The following is a 23,125-nucleotide window of genomic DNA, read 5'->3' on the forward strand; positions in this document are numbered from 1 at the left end:
GTAGGATAATTCTTTTTCTTTTTTTTTCCTATTAAAGCTAAAACAAGAAGAAAAAAACAAAACAGTTGGAAGGATTTACTTATCTGTAGACTGAAGTCTCCTTAATGTGAGGTTTCAACTGTTTAGGCAGTATAACTCCTCATGAAATATTGACTAAAAACCATCAAATTTAGCCAACTTTCTGCACTGTACCATTAGTACAGCATCTTGTATGGTATCTAATGTTGAGGCATATAATGCATAAGAATCTATTCTTTCTCCGAACTACACATTCCTTTGCAATATCTATTACTCATTCTAACCCTTAATTATATAGCCTTTGAAGTATCTCCTAGATTATCCATGTGTATCTTTTCAGCTAGATTATAAATTTATTGAGGGCAAGGAAGGACCTTGTCTTCTACTGCTGCTATGCATTTCCCACAGCTCCAAAGTGAATTGATTTGATTCATCAATTAACTAAAAAATAAAAGCAGTAAATTAAAATGTTAATAATAGATACAGTGTGTTCGTATGATGATTTGGCTCTCTGTTGGGTACTTTCTATGAATAAACTGTAATCTTCAGAGCAACTGGAAAGGTAGTTACTGATAGCCCTCAAGGCTAAGCAGAAGGTTCAGCTTCAAAAGTTGGGAGTGGGGCTTCCCTGATGGTGCAATGGTTGAGAATCTGCCTGCCAATGCAGAGGACACGGGTTTGAGCCCTGGTCTGGGAAGATCCCACATGCCGCGGAGCACCTGGGCCCATGAGCCACAAGTGCTGAGCCTGCGCGTCTGGAGCCTGTGCTCCGCAACAAGAGAGGCCACGACAGTGAGAGGCCCGTGCACCGCAATGAAGAGTGGCCCCCGCTTGCCGCAACTAGAGAAAGCCCTCGCACAGAAACGAAGACCCAACACAGCCAAAAATAAATAAATAAATAAATAAAAATTTATAAAAAATGTTGGGAGTGATCCAAATTATCATGAGCTGGATTACAATTTGACCTTCTTTTTTTCCATTTAGGTATAGAAAGGTGGTTTCCAATAACTGCACTGATGGGGTGAGAGAACAGTACACGGCCAAACCACAGAAGTGCCCAGGGAAGGCCCCGCGGGGTCTCCGGATCATCACCGCTGATGGAAAGCTGACAGCGGAACAAGGGCACAATGTTACTCTCGTGGTGCAGCTGGAAGAGGTAGGACCGAGGCCCATCTCCCCTCTACCTTCTAGAGCCAGTGATTTTTCCTAAGGAGTCATGGCTCCCTTTACATGTCTTTTTGTCTTGGTTTACATATATATATATATATATATATATATTTTTTTTTTTAATTTTGTTTAAAATTTTTATTCTACTTTTAGTTCCTTGGTTTATGTTGTTGTTATCATTTCACTTTCTCTGACACATTTTTTCAATTATTTTTTATTTCATTGTAAGTTGTTCTTCTCTCTTACTGAATCTCTCACTTGCTAGGGATTTTCTTTGGATTTAACCTTGCCTTGTTGGCACTTTTAGCAAAATGTTTTCTCAGAATACATCAATGGTATTCCTAGAATGACTTAACACACATACATACTGAACTAACCTAAAAGCTGCTAATGCTGTCTTCTTCTCTTAACCTGAAGTCTTGGCTTTTCTTTCTAAAGGCAACATGCTGGTCATAAATATAGCATCAAGGTCAATCTAAACATAATTGAGTATAATTTCTTTGACAATTAATAGGTTTATTTTTTAATAACACCTCAGGGATATTATTATAAGCATCAATTATTATTTGCCAAATTATGATTGTCTGAAATTTATGAGTATTTAGATGGTAGGATAAGATGACATTTATGTATTTTAGAATGTACACAGGTGTGTTTGTCATCTTTTAAATGAGGAAGATGATCTCTAAAGGATAAACACTTTCATAAAATTATCTCAATTATTAACTCAGGTATGCTACCTTCAACCATGTTTTCTGAGTACCTAAAATATGGCCAACACTGTGCTAGGCCTTGTGAATACAATGAGATTTTAAAAGTTCATAATGACACCAGGATGAAGATATACAATATTGACTTACCCCATCCTCTTCTGATAGCCCAGTGGCTCTCTGCTTTAATATGCATAGGAATTACCTGGTGGGCATGTTAAAACAGTTTCCTGGGCTCCATCGCCAAAGATTCTGATGCAGTAGGTTGAGGTAGGACCCAGGAGTATGCATTTCTAACAAGGTGGTAGGTTATGCATCATACTTCAAGAAAAAAAAAAAAAAAGGGAAGGAAAGAAGGGCAACATCAAGAGGGATAGACCAGTCTGAGAGGTTCTAGAGTGTGACTTGAAGGGGAAAAGATGAAGCAGTTAGGATTACATTGTCAGGTTTACTCAAAATACTTAGTATTTTAATTCCTGTAGAAAGAACTGTGAACTAAATGAGTTTGCAACCCTGGCTCTGATGATGCTGTTGCTTTTAGTTCAAGGACCACTTAGAAAACCACTACTCTAACCTAATACTCTTTTCTACTATCTCCTAATAAGTGCCTTTTAACCATACTCAGTTTTCTAAATACTAATGTTCCCCAAAGTTCTTCAGTTGGAACTAGAAAGAGCTGGGCCAATTTAGACCAATTGGAGTTGCTTGCATTTCACAGAAATAAATCTATAGGGACTTCTGCCTGAGGCTGTGACAGACTAGCTTGCTGCAAACCAGATATATATGTATTATTTAGAGCAAGAGTGAGAGAGAGAGTGGGAAAGAGAGAGGCAGACATAACACACAGAAGGAGAAAGAGGATTTGAGAAGCTACAATTCTTTTCTTGAGAGATGGGGAATTCATTGTGATGAGTCTAACATTTTATGCTGTATTTCCCCTCAAGAACCTTGCCAATTCATACATCATACTGTATAAGAGGTCAGATTTTCAGATCCCCAGTAGAAGGTGAGATGGAAAGTGTTGGCTAAACATCTGTTGGTGGACTTACAAGCCTGGGAAGATAGAGGTTGGACTTCAGCATTACCAAGTCAGCTGGGACTGATGATGTCAAAACACAGAGAGAAGGGAAGCATAGAGAAGTCATACAATATTCTGTGTCTTTTGTTCCCTTGAGTTATCTGACAATATCTGAGGGATACAGACAAAATAGAAAGTAGTCAGTTAAGAGGATGTGAAGTCAAACATAGGTTTTAGAAGTATTACATTTGGGGGAGATAAAAAATTTGAGGTTAGGGACTATCAAGAGGAGAGCCCTGGTGAACGATAGAAGACTAGGTTCTGGAGACTCCTGGAAAGCTCTATGCTAGGAGTAAGGACGAAATAGAATTAGACCAGAATCTCTACACCCTGAAATCACAACTGACATTATTTCAGTCTTTGAAGGGTTAGAGTGATTTTCCCCCCATTTTAAATATCTGTCAGAAGCTATAACAAATCCTCTTTAGGAAAATAACATACATCAGAGGCCTTCCTTATTTTTTGCGTGTAAAATTTGGGGTGTTTAAATAATTACAGATATATCAAGAAACAGGGGGCTTCCCTGGTGGTAAAGTGGTTGAGAGTCTGCCTGACGATGCAGGGGACGCAGGTTCGTGTCCCGGTCTGGGAAGATCCCACATGCCACGGAGCAGCTAGGCCCGTGAGCCATGGCCGCTGAGCCTGCGCGTCCGGAGCCTGTGCTCCGCAATGGGAGAGGCCACAACAGTGAGAGGCCCGTGTACCGCAAAAAAAAAAAAAAAAAAACAGAAACAGGACCAAGAACAGGAAAAAAGCAACAGAGGAAAGAACAGTTGCCTGAGATATGATTAATATGTTTATGAATATGGGATAAGATATAAAATTTAACCCCACAGCAGTCATCAATAGGAGGCAGTAAGCAAATGGAAGTTATAGAAAATAAAGCTATAATTACTGATATTGATCAACATCAGCATGAAGAAATAAATGCCAGTACACATATAAAATGGAACACCAAACAACAATGAAAAACAGCAAACTATTGCTACATACAGAAATGTGAATGAATCTCATAGCTAATATTGAGCTAAAGAAATCAGACTGAAAAAAATGCATATTATGTGAGCCTACTTAATTAATCTGCAAAAAACAGGCAAAACTGATTTATGGTGATAGAAATGAGAATAATTATTACCTTTGAAGGGGGAGTGGAAGGGAGGATTTTGGTGGTATTAGTGATTTTAAATTTCTTGGTGATTAATGAATGCATTCACTTTGGAAAATTCAAGTTGTGTATTTAATGATATGCATATTTTTATATGTACTATATTCAACAAAAAGCTTACTTAAAAATCACTTTAGAAATTCAAATAAAACACTTAGTATTTAGGTCATTAAACAATAAGGAAAAAGAAAACTGTTAGGGAGGGATTCATTTTCCAGGCCAATCCTATATCCTATGATGAAGGTGAAGGTCCCTTTCCCAGAGACATAAGGAACCTCATTATGATACTCAGAAGGACATCATCTTTTGAAGCAGCAGATGTCAATGCTGGAGCAGGATTCAGAATATAGATTTTTACTTCATTTTGAAGAATACAGTAGAGCAAGATCTGAAACAAGAAATCAGGCCTGGTCAGCTCCAACCTCTGTACACCCTCCAGGGACAGAGGCCAGGCTCTCATCTGTTCAGTGTTGCTTTCCATGTAACCAAGATTATCAGGCATCTCAAACTTGGCTGGGTGATGTGGGAACAGATTGGGGAATCTGGTTCTAAGATGTGTAAATTCATGCCTTCTGGGCACAAAAAGGGGGAAAAAATAATGAGTGAGCTCATTCCACTTGAATGGGCAAAGCTACAGCAGCAGGGATGAGTCTGCTGCCTGTACCTGTCAGAATTGGCCCCTTGATGCTCTTGCCTCCTAGTACAAAGCCCAAGCCCTAAGGACTGTCCTCATGTCAAGAGGCCCTGGAGACCTCACATTTGATTGTGAGATCCTGTGCTAATGAGTCACAAGCTCACCTTACAGAAACCACCTCAGTTTCTCTATTAATCTCTGGATTATATACGTAGGCATGGCTGAGGTGTGTGATAAACAATGCAGAATACAGGACAACAGAGTGTCTCAGAGAAGCTGAGGAGCACTGAAACTTGACATGATAATGATTCAGATGTCCTACGCTGATTGAGCACTAACTATGGTCCAGTTTGTGAGTGTTTCATGCATTGTCTCATTTAGATCCCACTGCAGCCCTATGCGAGTAAGTACTGATATTATCATTATCACTTTATAGATGGCACAGCCGAAGCACAGAAAGGCAGAGTAACTCACCTAAGATCACACAGCTACTAAGTAATGGAGCCAGGAGTCAAATCCAGGATCTGTGTTCTCCTGCCTTTCTACTGCTTCTCTGTGGCGGAAACAACCATTTTCTGGCAAAGAACTTCATGTATTTCCTAAGGCTCTATAGAGACGCTTGGCAGGAGTAACAAAGATCAAGGGGTAGAAAGAACAGGCAAAATTACCTACGCCCAAACCAGTCGGCGCTGTGGCTGCTGCTGTATTCTTAGACACTCGTCAACATGTAAATCAAGAGTTTCCTCCTGGATTTTCTGAGAATATTCTTGGCTTGAGATCAGCTTGTTGAAAACCGTTTCAGCAAAGAGAGCGGCCAAATCCTCCTCTTTGCAATTTATTGAATGGCTACAATGTATCTAGTGCTGTTTGATCCACTCTAAAGAATGTTGGAAAACGTAGGATATGAATGCAGTACTCAAGGACTTTAACATCCATGTATACCAAACTTCTCCTGAGTCTTAGGTATGAATTAGGTTCTAATATTGCTAAATTAAATTTAAACCCCACACAAACAAAAACTCCTGACATGTGCCACTGGTGATACGTGGGTTCTCTACGTCCTCCTCAAAATTTCTGAGTTCACTTCTCATTTGAATTTGTTGCTCCTAAATTTACTTTATGAATAGAGTATCTGATTTACCCCCATACCTAGTGCCAATTCTTTATAACAATAGGGATATTAATGCCATGCTTCTGATGCCCCTAAAGCAGCAAGTCCTCCAGGTGCCAAAGGAACCAAGAGGTCCCTGCTACATTTTGATATGACACCTTAGTGTGATTAATGAGATGTGGGCAGAAGGCTCTCCAAGCCAGTGTAATATTTTATCATTTGGGCACCAAAGATCATGCTCCTGTGTCTCATGGTTTATTCCTGGTTCAAGTTTCTCCTCTAGACTTGTCTTCTGTCTGCAAGGCTAGGTTGGACTGGGGACTGATGCAACCCCCCCACCTTTCTTTGTCCCCAGTTACTTACATACAAACCCTTCCGTGTAGGCTCCATCTCCTATGCGTATCAACTAAAGCATTAGAGACCTGAGGACTGAACCGTTCCACCAACTAGTTAGATATGTGTTTATATGTTCTTCAACAAATATTTTACTGAGTTCCAATTTTATGTCATGTACTTTTCATTTATGAGTAGACATATTTCAGCTTGTGAACTACATGTTTTGGGTTAACTAGGACCTCTGCTGTATCAAGTTTTAAGTAAAAATCTAAACACACAAAATGGAAAATACTAAATATTTTGTATTCATTCAGAACAAAAAGAAAATTAATTTACTTAATTAAATTATAATAATGATCTATGTTAGATTATTATAGATATCTATATCTATATTACTAATCTATAATAGCAGTCATCTCTTTTTGGCATCTCCCAATAAATGATCAATATTATTAAGATAGCAATCATATCCTGCCTGGTTGCAGCTCTAGCATCTCTGCTTACCATGCCTACAATATTGATAGGGACTCAATAAATGTGTGTGGATTTGGATAGGCTTCCCCAAGGAGTGTAGAGATAAAGTCTAAACTTAAAAGGAAAAAGGCTCTTAAAATTTGAATAACATCCCAAACATGTTAAAGTCTTCATCTGAAATCCAAATCCCTTCCTTTATTCTGTTCTAGTGCATGTCCTAATTCTAACATAAGAATATCAATGAAAACCTTGCTAAAACCAGAGCAAAGAAGAGAACTTCTTATTGACTGAAGATAATCAAAGGCTAAGTACACTGATGCCAACGTGTAACTCCATGTACGATAGGATGTGCGTGAGCCAAAATTTTGCAGATTTGACAAATGCAGGAAATGGAATCCCTTTTTGTAAATAGCATGTGAGCCCACCCCCACATCTAGGTGACACAATGACATCATAACACAAGTCCTTCAAAATCCTACAGCTTGGTTACTCAGAGAAACGCATAATTCTGTTGAAGTTGATGAAAAGCTCCCGTGTCAGGAACCCCATCCCTGCTGCTTTGAGGATTCTCTCCAAATTTACAATAATAAAAGAATCTTCATTAGAAGCAACAAGGCAAAGGAGCCAGTCTTGCTTCCAACCCAGACTCACTCATTATGGCAGATCCAAGAACACACACACATGCACACACACACTCACACTCACACTATGCATTTATGCATCACTGTTTTCTTAAGGATAAAGAACATTGATCCAGGAACCAACCAAGAAGGGAGAGGAGGAATCCATGAAGTTGTGTTTAAGAAGCCGAACATTTTACATTTTACGACACCTGAATTTTAGGAAGCCAATCGATGGTGTTTTGCAGTGATACCCCAGCAATGAGAGGTAGCATCTCTGTCTGAAGACTTGCTTAAGATGGATGTCCTCTGGGCCACTAATGAGCACCTAGTGAGGCTGTAGACTTTCAATGTGATAACTCGGCTTTCTAGAGAAATCCAATGCGAGAACCTGAAGGCACAGGATGGATGGCAAAGGGCCTAATCAGTCTTAAGAACTCAACAAAACTGATTTAGAAGGCATTCATTTGAGAGGACTGCTACGCAGAAGTAGTGTCTGCATGTTATGGGAAATAATTAAATCTGTTTTAAATAGCTGTAATAATAAAGAGATGCAATTTGCTGCATAATTTAAGACTTTTAAATTAAATCTGAGGCAAGGGACTAAAATTAAAAACTTTGATCTGTATGTCATTGTTTTAATACTTCCATTTACATACAAAGACTGGAACTTAATAAGGAAAATTCATGATTATAACTTCTTCTGTGAGATTTAACTCTGAAACGTGAAGGCTGTGTCCTCATTAAATGGATTTCAATGAGCTGTAATTTCACATACATTGAAAGACTTATGGCCACATAAAAGTAACCACAGTGTAATAGCACTTCATAAATACTGCAGGATGCTGCCAGCCATCAGATGATAGAGAAGGTGACTTTTGATAATTTTTTTGTGTCTGCGAGACACTTATCTGTTGAATTGATACAGGAATCTGATCTACTTTTTCATCTGCAGAAACAGTTGGCATAAAGAGTTAGCAGGAAGTGTTAAGTCCAGGCAGGTGTCATTTTCCAGCCCAGATCCAACTCAGAAGGTTCAGCTGTTTTCTTCTTCCACACAAAGGAATGGGAGCTGATTTCAGTGAGCCATGGAGATTTAAGAGCCTTTCTCATGCATATATAATTCCTTACTCTGTTTGGCTTTATTCTCTTTGAATCTAGCAAGGTAATTGAGCCCTTCATTTCTTCCCCCTTGTTGCTCCGGATTAAAAAGGAAAGAAGGAAGTGAGGCAGGCAGTATAGGTTGTCTTTAAGAGGGCTGATGCCTGAAGTTCAGGTTGTATTCAGGTTAGCAGCTCTCTCTAAGGCTCCACTTTTCTCTCTCCTCAGTACTGGTCCACATGCGTTGGTGTATTTCTATTCTTTAGGGTTTCAGAGAATAGATGTTTGCAAAGAACTCCAGTCTGCCTTGACAAGCAAAGAGAGATACTTGGCTCATTACTGAGAGATCCAGTACAGTGAATATCCCAAGGGCAGGAGTCATGAAATAGTCTTCAGTTTGGATTTTCAATCTTTCACCCTGTCTGCTTCAGGCCCTCCAACACTGGTGTCCACCACCCCTTGAATCAGGGCTTCACCAAACCACACAGTTCTTGCCCAAGTGTGTAACTTCCTCAGGTTTCTGGCTTTGCATTTTGCCATTCATTATTCCATGGCTCTCTGTCTTACCAGCTCATTCCACTGTGTAACCCACCCTTCACGTGCAATGGGAAGTCTCCATCACGTGACAACAGCACTTGGATAAGTTCTGCATCTTTGCCAAAGAGTGGAGATTATTTCAGCAGCCTGGAGGAATGTTGGAATATGTGTGGATGTCCAATAATGCCAATTACAAGAATAATAGAATTATGAGAACGACAGTTTACCTGGCCTAGAAATGACGACTAGGATTATCACCATCTGCCCATCTTTATAGCTAAAGAAATTGAGGTCCAATTGTAAAATGCATTTCAAGGGACATTCAACAAGGTCTTCTAACTCTCAGGTCACCACCTGCCTTCTTTAGGGCACCTCTTCCACATATAGAGATATGGATTTCTATAGATCTCTGTAAAGTCACTTACACCTCATAACAACTTAATAACTTGGAAAAGTGATGAAGTGACATCCAGGGCAAGAAATCAAATGTCCATTTCATAGACAGGATCTCATGACTCAATTAAGTCCACCAAGTGATGCTAGGTATAAAAATTCTGAAAGCTATTTAAAATGTTGACAGCAGAGCATAAAACAGTGTAATAATTTCAGTATTGCCGTTGTTATTGTGTGTGTATGTGTGTGCACACGTGTGCACGTGCATGCACATTATCATTGGTTAATATGGTATTCACCAGTGTAGCAATGTGATCTCTGGGTGGTACGATTATGAGCAATTTGAATTTTCTTCTTCCAAATTTTATGCATGTTCTACAGTTTTCTCGAAGAATTCATCATGGCTTTTCTTTCTTTGTTCTTCTTTCTTCTAATAAGGTCAACATATTTCTATTACATATTTTACTAGTAGGAGAAACTCATTGTAGGTTTATTCCTAAAGGAATCTCCCTACTACTCTTTCAAAATGTAACTTGTTCTTATGACATACCTGAATGTTTACTTTTAGAGTGATTTTTTTTTAAGTCATTCAAAAACATTTATACAATTTATGTCATTGGGCAGCCCCATAGTTTTCCTGCCAAAGGCTGCTGGGGTGATTCCTGAAGCCACCATGAAGTGGTAACAGTATAGCAATGCCTTTTACCACCTAAAAAGGGTTTTGAAAGCACAGTGGATCAAGGTTCTGACCTCTCTGTACCACAATGTCTAGATGGAGTAAGGAGGCCTTTGCTTATGGTCATTTGTCTACTTACACAAGCCAAGTGTTCCTCCTGACTTATGGTGTTCTGTTCCATTCTAAGCCAGACAAGTACAGAAGACATAAAAATGAAATTTGGAAATTTGCTGTTCATTTCAACACATGGTGCTACAGCTTATTTGTAAGTGAAGGATTAAACCATTTTGTGATGTTCTAATAGGAAATTCTTGGTCTGAGCATTAGATCCAGAAGTATTTGGATATTTAGTTAGGCAAGTTCCAAGGATCATAGTCCTCAAAGAGGGGTCAAGCCATCTGTGTTTCATCAGAGTGAAGGCAAAATACACATCCAATAAAATTATTTGGTGGGTCCATAGCCTGGTCTCTCTGGCATCACTGGCCTTGTCAGACCTGAGTTTTCTGGTGAAATCATAAAACCCCATGGACTACCCTCCTTACTGTTGTGAATGTTCTCCCTTCAGGTCAAAGCATCCAAGTTTACTGTTGCCTTTGCTCCCAGAGAAGCCCGAGGTCTGCATATCTGGAGAGATGCATGTGCTATTGAAAAGCATCTCCGAATAGGCAAGGGGAGGAGGTTGAGTCTATATTTTGCAATTGTGCCGATATCTAGATATCTTGGGATTATGTCCAGAGCTCAGTTTTGAAAGTGAATAGAAGCACATAGGGAATGCTTCAAACCAGACAGCCAGGAAACACTCTCTTCCAGCTGATCTGGTGTGGCAGCCTCAGCATTCAGCAATAATAGTACCTCTCGGAAGGGATGCCAGAGAGGATCAAGAGCTAGGAGCAGAACATGGGGCATGTGCAACTGCCTTTTATCATAGACTGGTGTTGTCCTGTGCTACAAGGACTCGGTTGACCACTATAAAATGGCAGTTCCAACAGTGTCAGCAGTGGATTCCTGTTTACAGCCATCTCACTCTTTGTCAAACACTCACATCATCAGAGGTCTTCACAAATGCGCTTTGTAGCTTCCATGGTGTTTTCTAGAGTGTGGAGTATTACACCGGGCTCCTCTCACATCACTATTTAATGAAGAATTTGATCTGTGCTGGAATTCCTCTAATGGGTTTAGCTACTGAGGCTTACCAAATGCTCTCTGGTTTTACATATCAGTCAATCCATTCTTCAGCATCCATCTGGGAATGAGCACATGGAATACTTTGAGTGTCTTCTGAACAAGAAGTAGTAGTGGAACGTGGAGTTAAGAAGAGCTTGGTTCAAACTAATCTTGTGACTCTAGGCAAATTTTAACAGTCTTTTAGGTCTGAGTCTTTTAGGGATGAAGATTCAATGAGGGAGAGACCTTAAGATGGTGGAGGAATAAGACATGGAGATCACCTTCCTCCCCACAAATACATCAGAAATACATCTACATGTGGAACAACTCCTACAGAACACATACTGAAACCTGGCAGAAGACCTCAGACTTCCCAAAAGGCAAGAAACTCCCCATATACCTGGCCGTGTGACTGACAGGGTCTTGGTGCTGACACCAGGTGTCAGGTCTGTGCCTCTGAGGTGGGAGAGCCAAGGTCAGGACATTAGTCCACCAGAGACCTCCTGGCTCCACATAATATCAAACAGTGAAAGCTCTCCCAGAGATCTCTATCTCAACACTAAGACCCAGTTCCACTTAATGACCAGCAAGACACAGTGCTGGACACCCTATGCCAAACAACTAGCAAGACAGGAACACAACCCCATCCATTAGCAGAGAGGCTGTCTAAAATCATACTAAGTTCACAGACAACCCAAAACACACCAGCAGATGCGGTCCTGCCCACCAGAAAGACAAGATCCAGCCTCATCCACCAGAACACAGGCACTAGTCCCCTCCACAGAAAGCCTACACAACCCACTGAACCAACCTTAGCCACTGGGGACAGACACCAAAAACAACAGAAACTACAAACCTGCAGCCTGAGAAAAGGAGACCCCAAACACAGTAAGTTAAGCAAAATGAGAAGACAGAGAAACACACAGCAGATGAAGGAGCAAGGTAAAAACCCACCAGACCAAACAAATGAAGAGGAAATAGGCAGTCTACCTGAAAACGAATTCAGAGTAATGATAGTAAAGATGATCCAAAGGCTTGGAAATGGAATGGAGAAAATACAAGAAACGTTTAAAAAAGACCTAGAAGAACTAAAGAGCAAACAAACAGTGATGAACAACACAATAAATGAAATTAAAAATTGTCTAGAAGGAATCAATAGCAGAATAACTGAAGCAGAAGAATGGATAAGTGACCTGGAAGATAAAATTGTACAAATAACTACCACAGAGCAGAATAAAGGGAAAAGAATGAAAAGAACAGAGGACAGTCTCAGAGACCTCTGGGACAACATTAAACGCACCAACATTCGAATTATAGGGGTCCCGGAAGAAGAAGAGAAAAAGAAAGGGAATGAGAAAATAGTTGAAGGCATTACAGTTGCAAACTTCCCTAGTATGGGACAGGAAATAGTCAATCAAGTCCAGGAAGCATAGAGAGTCCCATACAGAATAAATCCAAGGAGAAACACCAAGACATATATTGATCAAACTAGAAAAAATTAAATACAAAGAAAAAATATTAAAAACAGCAAGGGAAAAACAACAAATAACATACAAGGGAATCCCCATAAAGTTAACAGCTGATCTTTCAGCAGACACTCTGCAAGCCAGAACGGAGTGGCAGGATATATTGAAAGTGATGAAAGGGAAAAACCTACAAACAAGATTACTCTACCCAGCAAGGATCTCGTTCAGATTCGATGGAGTAACTAAAACCTTTACAGACAAGGAAAAACTAAGAGAATTCAGCACCACCAAACCAACTTTACAAAATATGCTGAAGGAATTTCCTAGGAAGGAAACACAAGAGAAGGAAAAGACCTACAATAAGAAACCCAAAACAATTAAGAAAATGGTAATAGGAACATACATATCAATAACTACCTTAAATGTAAATGGATTAAATGCTGCAACCAAAAGGCATAGACTGGCTGAATGTATACAAAAACAAAACCCGTATGTATGCTATCTACAGCAGACCCATTTCAGGCCTAGGGACACATACAGACTGAAAGTGAGGGGATGGAAAAGATACTCTATGGAAATGGAAATCAAAAAAAGCTGCAGTAGCAATTCTCATGTGAGACAAAATAGACTTTAAAATAAACACTATTACGAGAGACAAAGAAGGACACCAGAGAATGATCAAGGGAACAATCCAAGAGGAAGATTTAACAATTGTAAATATTTATGCATCCAACATAGGAGTACCTCAATACATAAGGCAACTGCTAGAAACCATAAAAGGGGAAATTGACAGTAACACGATCATAGTAGGAGACTTTAACACCCCACTTTCACCAATGGACAGATCATCCAAAATGAAAATAAATAAGGAAACACAAGCTTTAAATGATACATTAAACAAGATGGACTTAATTGATATTTATAGGACATTCCATCCAAAAACAATAGAATACACTTTCATCTCAAGTGCTCATGGAACATTCTCCAGGATAGATCATATCTCGGGTCACAACTCAAGCCTTGGTAAATTTAAGAAAATTGAAATTGCATCAAGTATCTTTTCCGACCACAATGCTATGAGACTAGATATCAGTTAGAGGAAAAAATCTATAAAAAAATACAAACGCATGGAGGCTAAACAATACACTACTAAATGACCAAGAGATCACTGAAGAAATCAAAGAGAAAATCAAAAATACCTAGAAACAAATGACAATGAAAACACAATGACCCAAAATCTATGGGATGCAGCAAAAGCAGTTCTAAGAGGGAAGTTTGTAGCAGTACAATCCTACCTCAAGAAACAAAAAACATCTCTAATAAACAACCTAACCTTACACCTAAAGCAATTAGAGAAAGAAGAACAAAAAAAACCCCAAAGTTAGCAGAAGGAAATAAATCGTAAATATCAGATCAGAAATAAATGAAAAAGAAATGAAAGAAACGTTAGCAAAGATCAGTAAAACTAAAAGCGGGTTCTTTGAGAAGATAAACAAGATAGATAAACCATTAGCCAGACTCATCAAGAAAAAAAGGGAGAAGACTCAAGTCAATAGAATTAGAAGTGAAAAAGGAGAAGTAACAACTGACACTGCAGAAATACAAAGGATCATGAGAGATTACTACAAGCAACTCTATGCCAATAAAATGGACAACCTGGAAGAAATGGATGAATTCTAGGTAAAGCACAACCTTCTGAGACTGAACCAGGAAGAAATAGAAAATATAAACAGCCCAATCACAAGCACTGAAATTGAAACTGTGATTAAAAATCTTCCAACAAACAAAAGCCCAGGACCAGATGGCTTCACAGGTGAATTCTATCAAACTTTTAGAGAAGAGCTAACACCTGTCCTTCTCAAACTCTTCCAAAATATAGCAGAGGGAGGAACACTCCCAAACTCATTCTATGAGGCCACCATCACCCTGATACCAAAACCAGACAAAGATTTCACAAAAGAAGAAAACTACAGACCAATATCAGTGATGAACATAGATGCAAAAATCCTCAACAGAACACTAACAAACAGAACCCAACAGTGCATTAAAAGGATCATACACCATGATCAAGTGGGATTTATCCCAGGAGTGCAAGGATTCTTCAGTATACGCAAATCAATCAATGTGATACACCATATCAACAAACTGAAGGAGAAAAAACATATGATCATCTCAATAGATGCAGAAAAAGCTTTTGACAAAATTCAACACCCATTTATGATAAAAACCCTCTAGAAAGTAGGCATACAGGGAACTTACCTCAACATAATAAAGGCCATATATGACAAACCCACAGCCAACATCATTCTCAATCATGAAAAACTGAAACCATTTCCTCTAAGATCAGAAACAAGACAAGGTTTTCCACAGTCACCACTATTATTGGAAGTTTTGGAAGTTTTAGCCACAGCAGTCGGAGAAGAAAAAGAAATAAAAGGAATCCAAATCAGAAAAGAAGAAGTAAAGCTTTCACTGTTTGCAGAAGGTGACATGATACCATACATACAGAATCCTAAAGATGTTACCAGAAAACTACTATAGCTAATCAATGAATTTGGTAAAATAGCAGGATACAAAATGAATGCACAGAAATCTCTTGCATCCCTATACATTAATGATGAAAAATCTGAAAGAGAAATTAAGGAAACACCCCCATTTACCACTGCAACAAAAAGAATAAAATACCTAGGAATAAGCCTACCTAAGGAGACAAAAGACCTGCATGCAGAAAACTATGACACTGATGAAAGAAATTAAAGATGATACAAACAGATAGAGAGAGATACCATGTTCTTGGATTAGAAGAATCAACATTGTGAAAATGACTCTACTACCCAAAGCAATCTACAGATTCAATGCAATCCCTATCAAACTACCAATGGCATTTTTCACAGAACTAGAACAAAAGATTTTACAATTTGTATGGAAAGACAAAAGACCACGAATAGCCAAAGCAATCTTGAGAAAGAAAAACAGAGCTGGAGGAATCAGGCTCCCTGACTTCAGACTGTACTACAAAGCTACAGTAATCAAGACAGTATGGTACTGGCACAAAAATAGAAATATAGATCAGTGGAACAGGATAGAAAGCTCAGAGATAAACCCACACACATATGGTCACCTTATCTTTGATAAATGAGGCAAGAATATACAATGGAGAAAAGACAGCCTCTTCAATAAGTGGTGCTGGGAAAACTAGACAGCTACATGTAAAACTATGAAATTAGAGCACTCCCTAACACCATACACAAAAATAAACGCAAATGGATTAAAGACCTAAATGTAAGGCCAGGCACTGTAAAACTCTTAGAGGAAAACATAGGCAGGACAGTCTGTGACATAAATCACAGCAAGATCCTTTTTGACCCACCTCTTGAGAAATAGAAATTAAAAAAAAAATAAATGGGACCTAATGTAACTTAAAAGCTTTTGCACAGCAAAGGAAACCATAAACAAGAAGAAAAGACAGCCCTCACAATGGGAGAAAATATTTGCAAATGAAGCAACTGACAAAGGATTAATCTCCAAAATATGTAAGCAACTCATGCAGCTCAATATCAAAAAAACAAACAACCCAATCCAAAAATGGGCAGAAGACCTAAGTAGTCATTTGTACAAAGAAGATACACAGATTCCCAACAAACACGTGAAAGGATGCTCAACATCACTAATCCTTAGATAAATGAAAAACTACAATGAGGTATCACCTCACACTAGTCAGAATGGCCATCATCAAAAAATCTAGAAACAATAAATGCTGGAGAGGGTGTGGTGAAAAGGGAACCCTCTTGCACTGTTGGTGGGAATGTAAATTGATACAGCCACTAGGGAGAACAGTATGGAGATTCCTTATAAAACTAAAAATAGAACTACCATATGACCCAGCAATCCCACTGCTGGGCATATACCCTGAGAAAACCATAATTCAAAAAGAGACATGTACCACAGTGTTCACTGCAGCTCTATTTACAATAGCCAGGACATGGAAGCAACCTAAGTGTCCATCTACAGATGAATGGATAAAGAAGATGTGGCACATATATACAATAAAATATTACTCAGCCATAAGAAGAAACAAAATTGTATTATTTGTAGTGAGGTGGATGGACTTAGAGATTGTCATACAGAGTGAAGTAAGTCAGAAAGAGGAAAACAAATACCGTATGCTAACACATATATATGGAATCTAAAACAAAACAAAACAAAAAGAATGGTTCTGAAGAACCTAGGGGCATGACAGGAATAAAGACACAGATGTAGAGAATGGACTTGAGGACACGGGGAGGGGGAAGGGTAAGCTGGGACGAAGTGAGAGAGTGGCATGGACATATACACACTACCAAATGTAAAATATCTAGTCCGAAGCAGTCACATAACATAGGGAGATCAGATTGGTACTTTGTGACCACCTAGAGGGGTGGGATAGGGAGGGTGGGAGGGAGATGCAAGAGGGAGGATATATAGGGATATATGTATATGTATAGCTGATTCACTTTGTTATAAAGCAGAAACTAACACACCATTGTAAAGCAATTATACTCCAATAAAGATGTTAAAAAATATAAAAATAAAATGCTATATATAACAAAAATATTTTAAGAATTAAAAAAAAAGATTCAATGAGAAACTATAGAGAGAAATGCTGTTATTATTTCTGGGACAGAAAACTTTTGAGAAATGTTCTCTCTCTTTTCCCTTAGTGACCATCACGGGATGTTCTAGAACAATCTTAGCACAATTCATGTAATAAGTCACATGCCAGAGGTCGCTCTTATTGAATAAGCACAAGGGGGATAGCGCTTCTTTCCATGAACTCCTTTCCACCTGCTGACAAAATCTCTTCTTTGGAGGCCAGAGCAACATTATACCATAGTTATCTCCTTTTCTGTTTCTTCTTGAGACTCAGCTATAAAAAGCCTTGCCAGTCTAAGTCTAAAGTTGCTAACCTGAGTCGCATACCCTGGAATAGGATATGCAAGGCAAAGTTGGATTATTTTTTGTTTTTCTAATTTATTTTATTGAAGTATAGTTAATTTACACTGTTATGTTAATTTCTGATGTACAGCAAAATGATTCAGTTATACATGTATATACATTCTTTTTCATATTCTTTTCTATTATGGTTTATCACAGGATGTTAAATATAGTTCCCTGTACTATACAGTAGGACCTTATTGTTTATCCATTCAATATAATAGCTTGCATCTGCTATTCCCAAACTCCCCCAGCCCCCACCCCCTTGGCAACCACAAGTCTGTTCTCTATGTCTGTGAGTCTGTTTCTGTTTCATAGATAAGTTCATCTGTGTCATATTTTAGATTCTACATATAACTGATATATGGTATTTGTCTTTCTCTTTCTGACTTACTTCACTTAGTATGATAATCTCTAGGTCCATCCATGTGGCTGCAAATGGTATTATTTCATTCTTTTTTATGGCTGAGTAGTATTCCATTGTATATATGTACCACATCTTCCTTATCCATTCCTCTGTCAATGGACATTTAAGTTGTTTCCATGTCTTGGCTATTATGAATAGTGCTGCTCTGAACATAGGGGTGCATGTATCTTTTTGAATTATAGCTTTGTCCAGATATATGCCTAGGAGTAGGATTGCTGGATCATATGGCAGCTCTATTTTTAGTTCGTTGAGGGACCTCTATACTGTTTTCCAAAGTGGCTGCACCAATTTACCTTCCCAAAATGTGGATTATTTTTATTTCACACTCCCCATCCTGCCCAAGTACGTTTAGCCATAAGAAGAAAGACTGAAATGTCTGATATTTGTTTCTGTCATTTAATGCCCCTAGTGATATCTTTGTTCAAATACTGTGGTCAAAAAACATTAAAATAACAATAGAAATCCAAGACCAAAGTCGGCTGTATCTCATGATCAATCTAACCAATGTCTGTGTTACCTCCTGGTTATTTCCTATATACTTAATATTTAAATGTTTATAGTAACAGTAGGGATAAGGTATTGTGTTTTGTGATGTTTCTTATGTTATCCCTTACTCCACCGATTCTTTTAAATTTGGTGAAATCTTTATTGCTCCTCCTTTACTCTTCTCTTGTAACCCTGCTGATCTCCCTGTGCCCTCACTTCACTTCACCCCTGGGGTAATCAGTGTTAACAGGCTGGGTTGTTTTAACCAGCACACTTATGCTCATGCAAACACATACAGACTTACAGTACTTGTGTTATTTTATTCATTTAAAACTAGGTTATACTATAGGTGTTTCACTTCAATGTAGTTTTTGCTGCATAAACTGTAAGGCACCTTCCAGGACTGAATTTCAGTAAAACCTGAGCCAGGCCCACCCTCGAGCTTTGCAAGGACCAGCCTCTGACAAACGAGTCCAGTTTCTATCTGCAGTGGGTCCCTAATGCCTTCAGGTGGGTCTTGGAGTCTCATTTCTGGACTGAGGCTGTCAGTGTTGAGTTACTGTAGCACTTGTTTTCCCATTTTTCTCTGAAGCCCTGTTACAGGACCTGATAAGTTCACACACCTTTCATTTCTCAGGTTAATCTTGGCTTCATTGTGGCCATTTGACATATTTGTTTTTCTATTACAGAAGCCAGTGCTGCCCTTGGAGAATCCCTGTGTAGATTTCACGTGGCTTTTGTGCCTTTCTTGGGCACTTCTTTTGAGCTAGTACTCAGTTCTGTGTCTATATTAGGGCATGTGGCTAAATGGCATTAGGTCTAAAGAATTTTATGTGACAGTCTAGATATTTCCCAGCGTAGGATGTGTTTCGGGAATGACTTGTCATTAGATTGAAGTACCACTTGATACACAAGATTTTACTGATTACTGATTATGAATGCCTATCATTTCCCATATTCTCTAACTTATTTATGGCTTGAACATGAAACTACTTCACCAGGGGTAAGACATTAGGGTAGTGTATGGAGTTCACAACAACCCATCTTTCCACTTATAAGCAAAAATATTGTCAGAGGGGGAAACGGTCAAAGCCAGGAATAGAGTCTAAACAAGAAAAGAAAGTGAGTCTTGCCTTTGTTATCACCTTTCTCTCACTCTAAAAGGCATTGCAAGTAAATTCCAATGAAAGGAACTCAACAAGGACTGAGCTGCAAGGATAAAGCTAAACCACAAATCATCTTAGACCTGTTTTTAAGCCTCTCACCAGCTATGGGACTTTTGGCATCTTGTTTAACCTGTTTGTGCTCCAGTTCTCCTGGTATAGCAAATAGAAATAACATCTTCCCTTGGTGTCTCCCAAAGGTCCTAACAGCCAAATGAGATCATATATAAGAAAGCACTTTAGGGCTTCCCTGGTGGCGCAGTGGTTGGGGGTCCGCCTGCCGATGCAGGGGACACGGGTTCGTGCCCCTATCCCGGAGGATCCCACATGCCGCGCAGCGGCTGGGCCCGCGAGCCGTGGCCGCGGAGCCTGTGTGTCCGGAGCCTGTGCTCCGCAACGGGAGAGGCCACGGCAGTGAGAGGCCCGCGTACAGAAAAAAAAAAAAAAAAAAAAAAAAAGAAAGCACTTTAATGAACAAGCATGGTAGACATGTACAATGTTCAAAATTTATTTTTTCTTTTTTAAAATCTCAAAATGTATTGAACAGAAAAGAATCATCTGCAAGCACTCTGTTAGGTACTGAAGATGCAGGCCTTAAGGGTACATCTCAGCCCTGTATACAGACTACCTTCATATCATCCAGCAACTCATTTTTCTAGATAACTGACCTTGACCGAGTGTGTCGTGGAACTTTTGTGATTGTGCACCAGCTGCTAACAGTGAGTTTAGTTCTTCCATTCCTGGCTCTATTAATACATCCTTAGCCCTTAGAATCCTAAAACAACCTGGGAAAACTTTCACCATTGTGCCAAGGTGGAATAAGAATGGCATCAGCTTGTGTTGTACTGTATTCATCTTTAGATGAGTTCAGTCACAAGAAAACCTAACGTTCAACAGTCTGAACCAGTGGGCCTCAACCTTTGGTGCAGCCCAGCATCAGCTGTGGACCTTTTTCAGGCCACAGCAGGACCAAGCATCCTCCCCAGAGGTCCCGAACCAGGAGGTGGGCCTTGGATGATAACCGGACATCAGCTTTTTTTTTCTTTTAATTTCTATAAGAGATTTTGATATCAAAGGCTGATATTCATTGATTTCAAAACCAATAAACTATGGGAATTAATTTAGCAAGAAGGTGAATGTAATTTCCTGTTGCAGCTCATATATCAATCTACCTATCATCTACCCTGAACTATCGCCTAATTGGCTTCCCAGAATACTTGGGCCTCCTTCCAGTGCATCCTCCATATTGTAGCCAGAATGATCTTTTTGAATTAAAAATATTATCATGCCATCTTCCCCCACACCCTGCTTCAAACACTGATGTCTTCCCATCACTCTTAGGAGAAAGATCGAAGTCAGAAACTTGGCCGCCAAATCCTAAAATGTCATCGTCTCCCCTCCAGTCTAATTTCACATGTTCCTACTGTGCCTGTATCGTTAGCTTCCTTTAACAGTATCACCCCCTTCTGCCACAGGGCCCTTGCACACCTGGTTCCTGTTGTCCCCCTTGCCTGAACTCCTCACCTCCATCTCTCTCGCTCATGTCCTTTATTTTGTTAATTTCTTTCCTTCAGCCCTTCTCAGCTCAGATATCACTTCTTCCTGAAGCCTTTCTTTCTTTCTATTTATTTATTTTATTTATTTATTTTTGGCTGTGTTGGGTCTTCATTGCTGCGTGCAGGCTTTCTCTAGTTGTGGCGAGCTACTCTTCATTGCAGTGCATGGGCTTCTCACTGTGGTGGCTTCTCTTGTTGCAGAGCATGGTCTCTAGGTGCACTGGCTCAGTACTTGTGGCTCATGGCCACAGCAGTTGTGGTGCACGGGCTTAGTTACTCCGTCGCATGTGGGGTCTTCCCGGACTAGGGCTTGAACCCGTCCGTGTCCCCTGCATTGGCAGGTGGATTCTTAACCACTGCGCCACCAGGGAAGCCCCTTGAAGACTTTCTTGAAGTTCTCAATCGGGTTAGATTTTCAGCTCTCTACTTCTCCCTGCTGTACAAGCTTACAATGCCATGGACCTCTGACATCATCCCCTAGAATAGCTTTTTATTTATTTTTGTGATTTTTAAAGTCCATCTGTCTCACCAGTAGTTTTTTCGCTCAAGAAAGCCCAGATCACATCTGTTTTGTTTGGTTGGTTATAATTTACTTAACAGCATTTTCTCCATTTAGTACCTGACATAAGATAGACACCTCATAAATATCTGTCATTGGTCGAATTAATGAATGACCAGAAGAAAGAAAGAATGACCCCATTAAAGCGGGGCAGGCATACCTAATCAAACGGTGACCTAGGACTTAGGAATTCTTCCCTTTCTCCTGTTTCTTATTCTGTAAAACAGTTGGTATCCCTGCCTGAGATGGTAATTGCAGCCCAAGGAAGTCAGAGGTTGATGATAGGTGAGCCCCAAAGTGATGCAGCTACAACTGTGTTAGGTTTTTCAAGCACCTGAGAGCCCCTGACGGCAAAGGCACGAGATGCAGTGTGTTCCACTTGAGTGGGCAAAGCTGCAACAAGCAGGGGTGAATCTGCCGCCTTCAGCGGTCAGACTTGGCCGCTGGATGCCTTCTTCTCCTGTGAAGACCACCAAGCCCAGAGGCCTGCGCCCACATCAGGAGACCTTGGGGATCTCACATCTGATTGGGGGATTCCATGTCTTTACCCACTGGGGCTCTCAGATGTGTGGTAAACCTAATATACATATATCTGTATATCTATATCTCCATCCCTGTACCTGACCTAATATTCTAAAAGCCTGGCTCCTCCACTGTATTGGCAGCCCTGCCGATGCACTAGTCCAAATGCCATGAGGCTCCCTCCTTTCACCTGCGATGTACACAGAGAACATTGTCCATGGTGGAGAATTAAGAATGCTGTCAGGCCAACAGACAGTGGACATCCAGACAGAACTTGGGAGGAGTTTCAAGGAACTGACAAGAGGTCTAAGTCCAGGGCCACACAAGGAGAGTGGTGAATACCAGACAGGAAGAGCAAGGCAAGGTAGACTCAAGCAGTGGCAGCCAAAGCTGTACTTTCCCCAGTCACGAGGGTAGCTGCTCTCTCTCTGTGGAGGCCGAAGTAGAATCAGCTGAGAGGCTAATCTCCCTTCTTTCTTCTTGCAAATGGTGACCCTACCTGATGTCCACTCTGTCTCCACAAAGAACCCTATACCTCTCTTTCCCTCTCTGTCTGTCTCTCAATGTCTTTCTCAGAAACTGTGTTGCTTGTTTCATTCCATAGATAACCTGGGTAAGCCTAGCTACTCCTGGTATTTCCCTGAGACACTTGTCCCAAATAACGTGAGTAGATTTTAAGGTGGGCTCTTCCTCCATGCCCAAACCCAGGATTCGCTGGCAGCAACTCTGTTGAAAATACAGAAAACGTGGGAGGAAACTGACCAAAAACAGAATGAGAAATTGATCAG

General features: G+C 39.8%; 1 protein-coding gene across 7 annotated transcripts in view; it reads left to right on the forward strand.

The window, feature by feature from the left end:
* SORCS1 (sortilin related VPS10 domain containing receptor 1) overlaps nt 1-23,125 on the forward strand; it is a 575,706-nt gene that overhangs the window by 494,482 nt on the left and 58,099 nt on the right. For all 7 annotated transcript variants that reach the window (XM_081221934.1, XM_081221935.1, XM_081221930.1 and 4 more), the window contains exon 18: nt 1,003-1,174. In XM_081221934.1, coding sequence (XP_081078060.1) covers nt 1,003-1,174 — 172 coding nt within the window. The remainder of the gene's footprint in view (nt 1-1,002; nt 1,175-23,125) is intronic.

The sequence above is a fragment of the Mesoplodon bidens genome (genome assembly GCF_964165515.1).
Source record: "Mesoplodon bidens genome assembly, chromosome: 1".
Taxonomy (NCBI): domain Eukaryota; kingdom Metazoa; phylum Chordata; class Mammalia; order Artiodactyla; family Ziphiidae; genus Mesoplodon; species Mesoplodon bidens.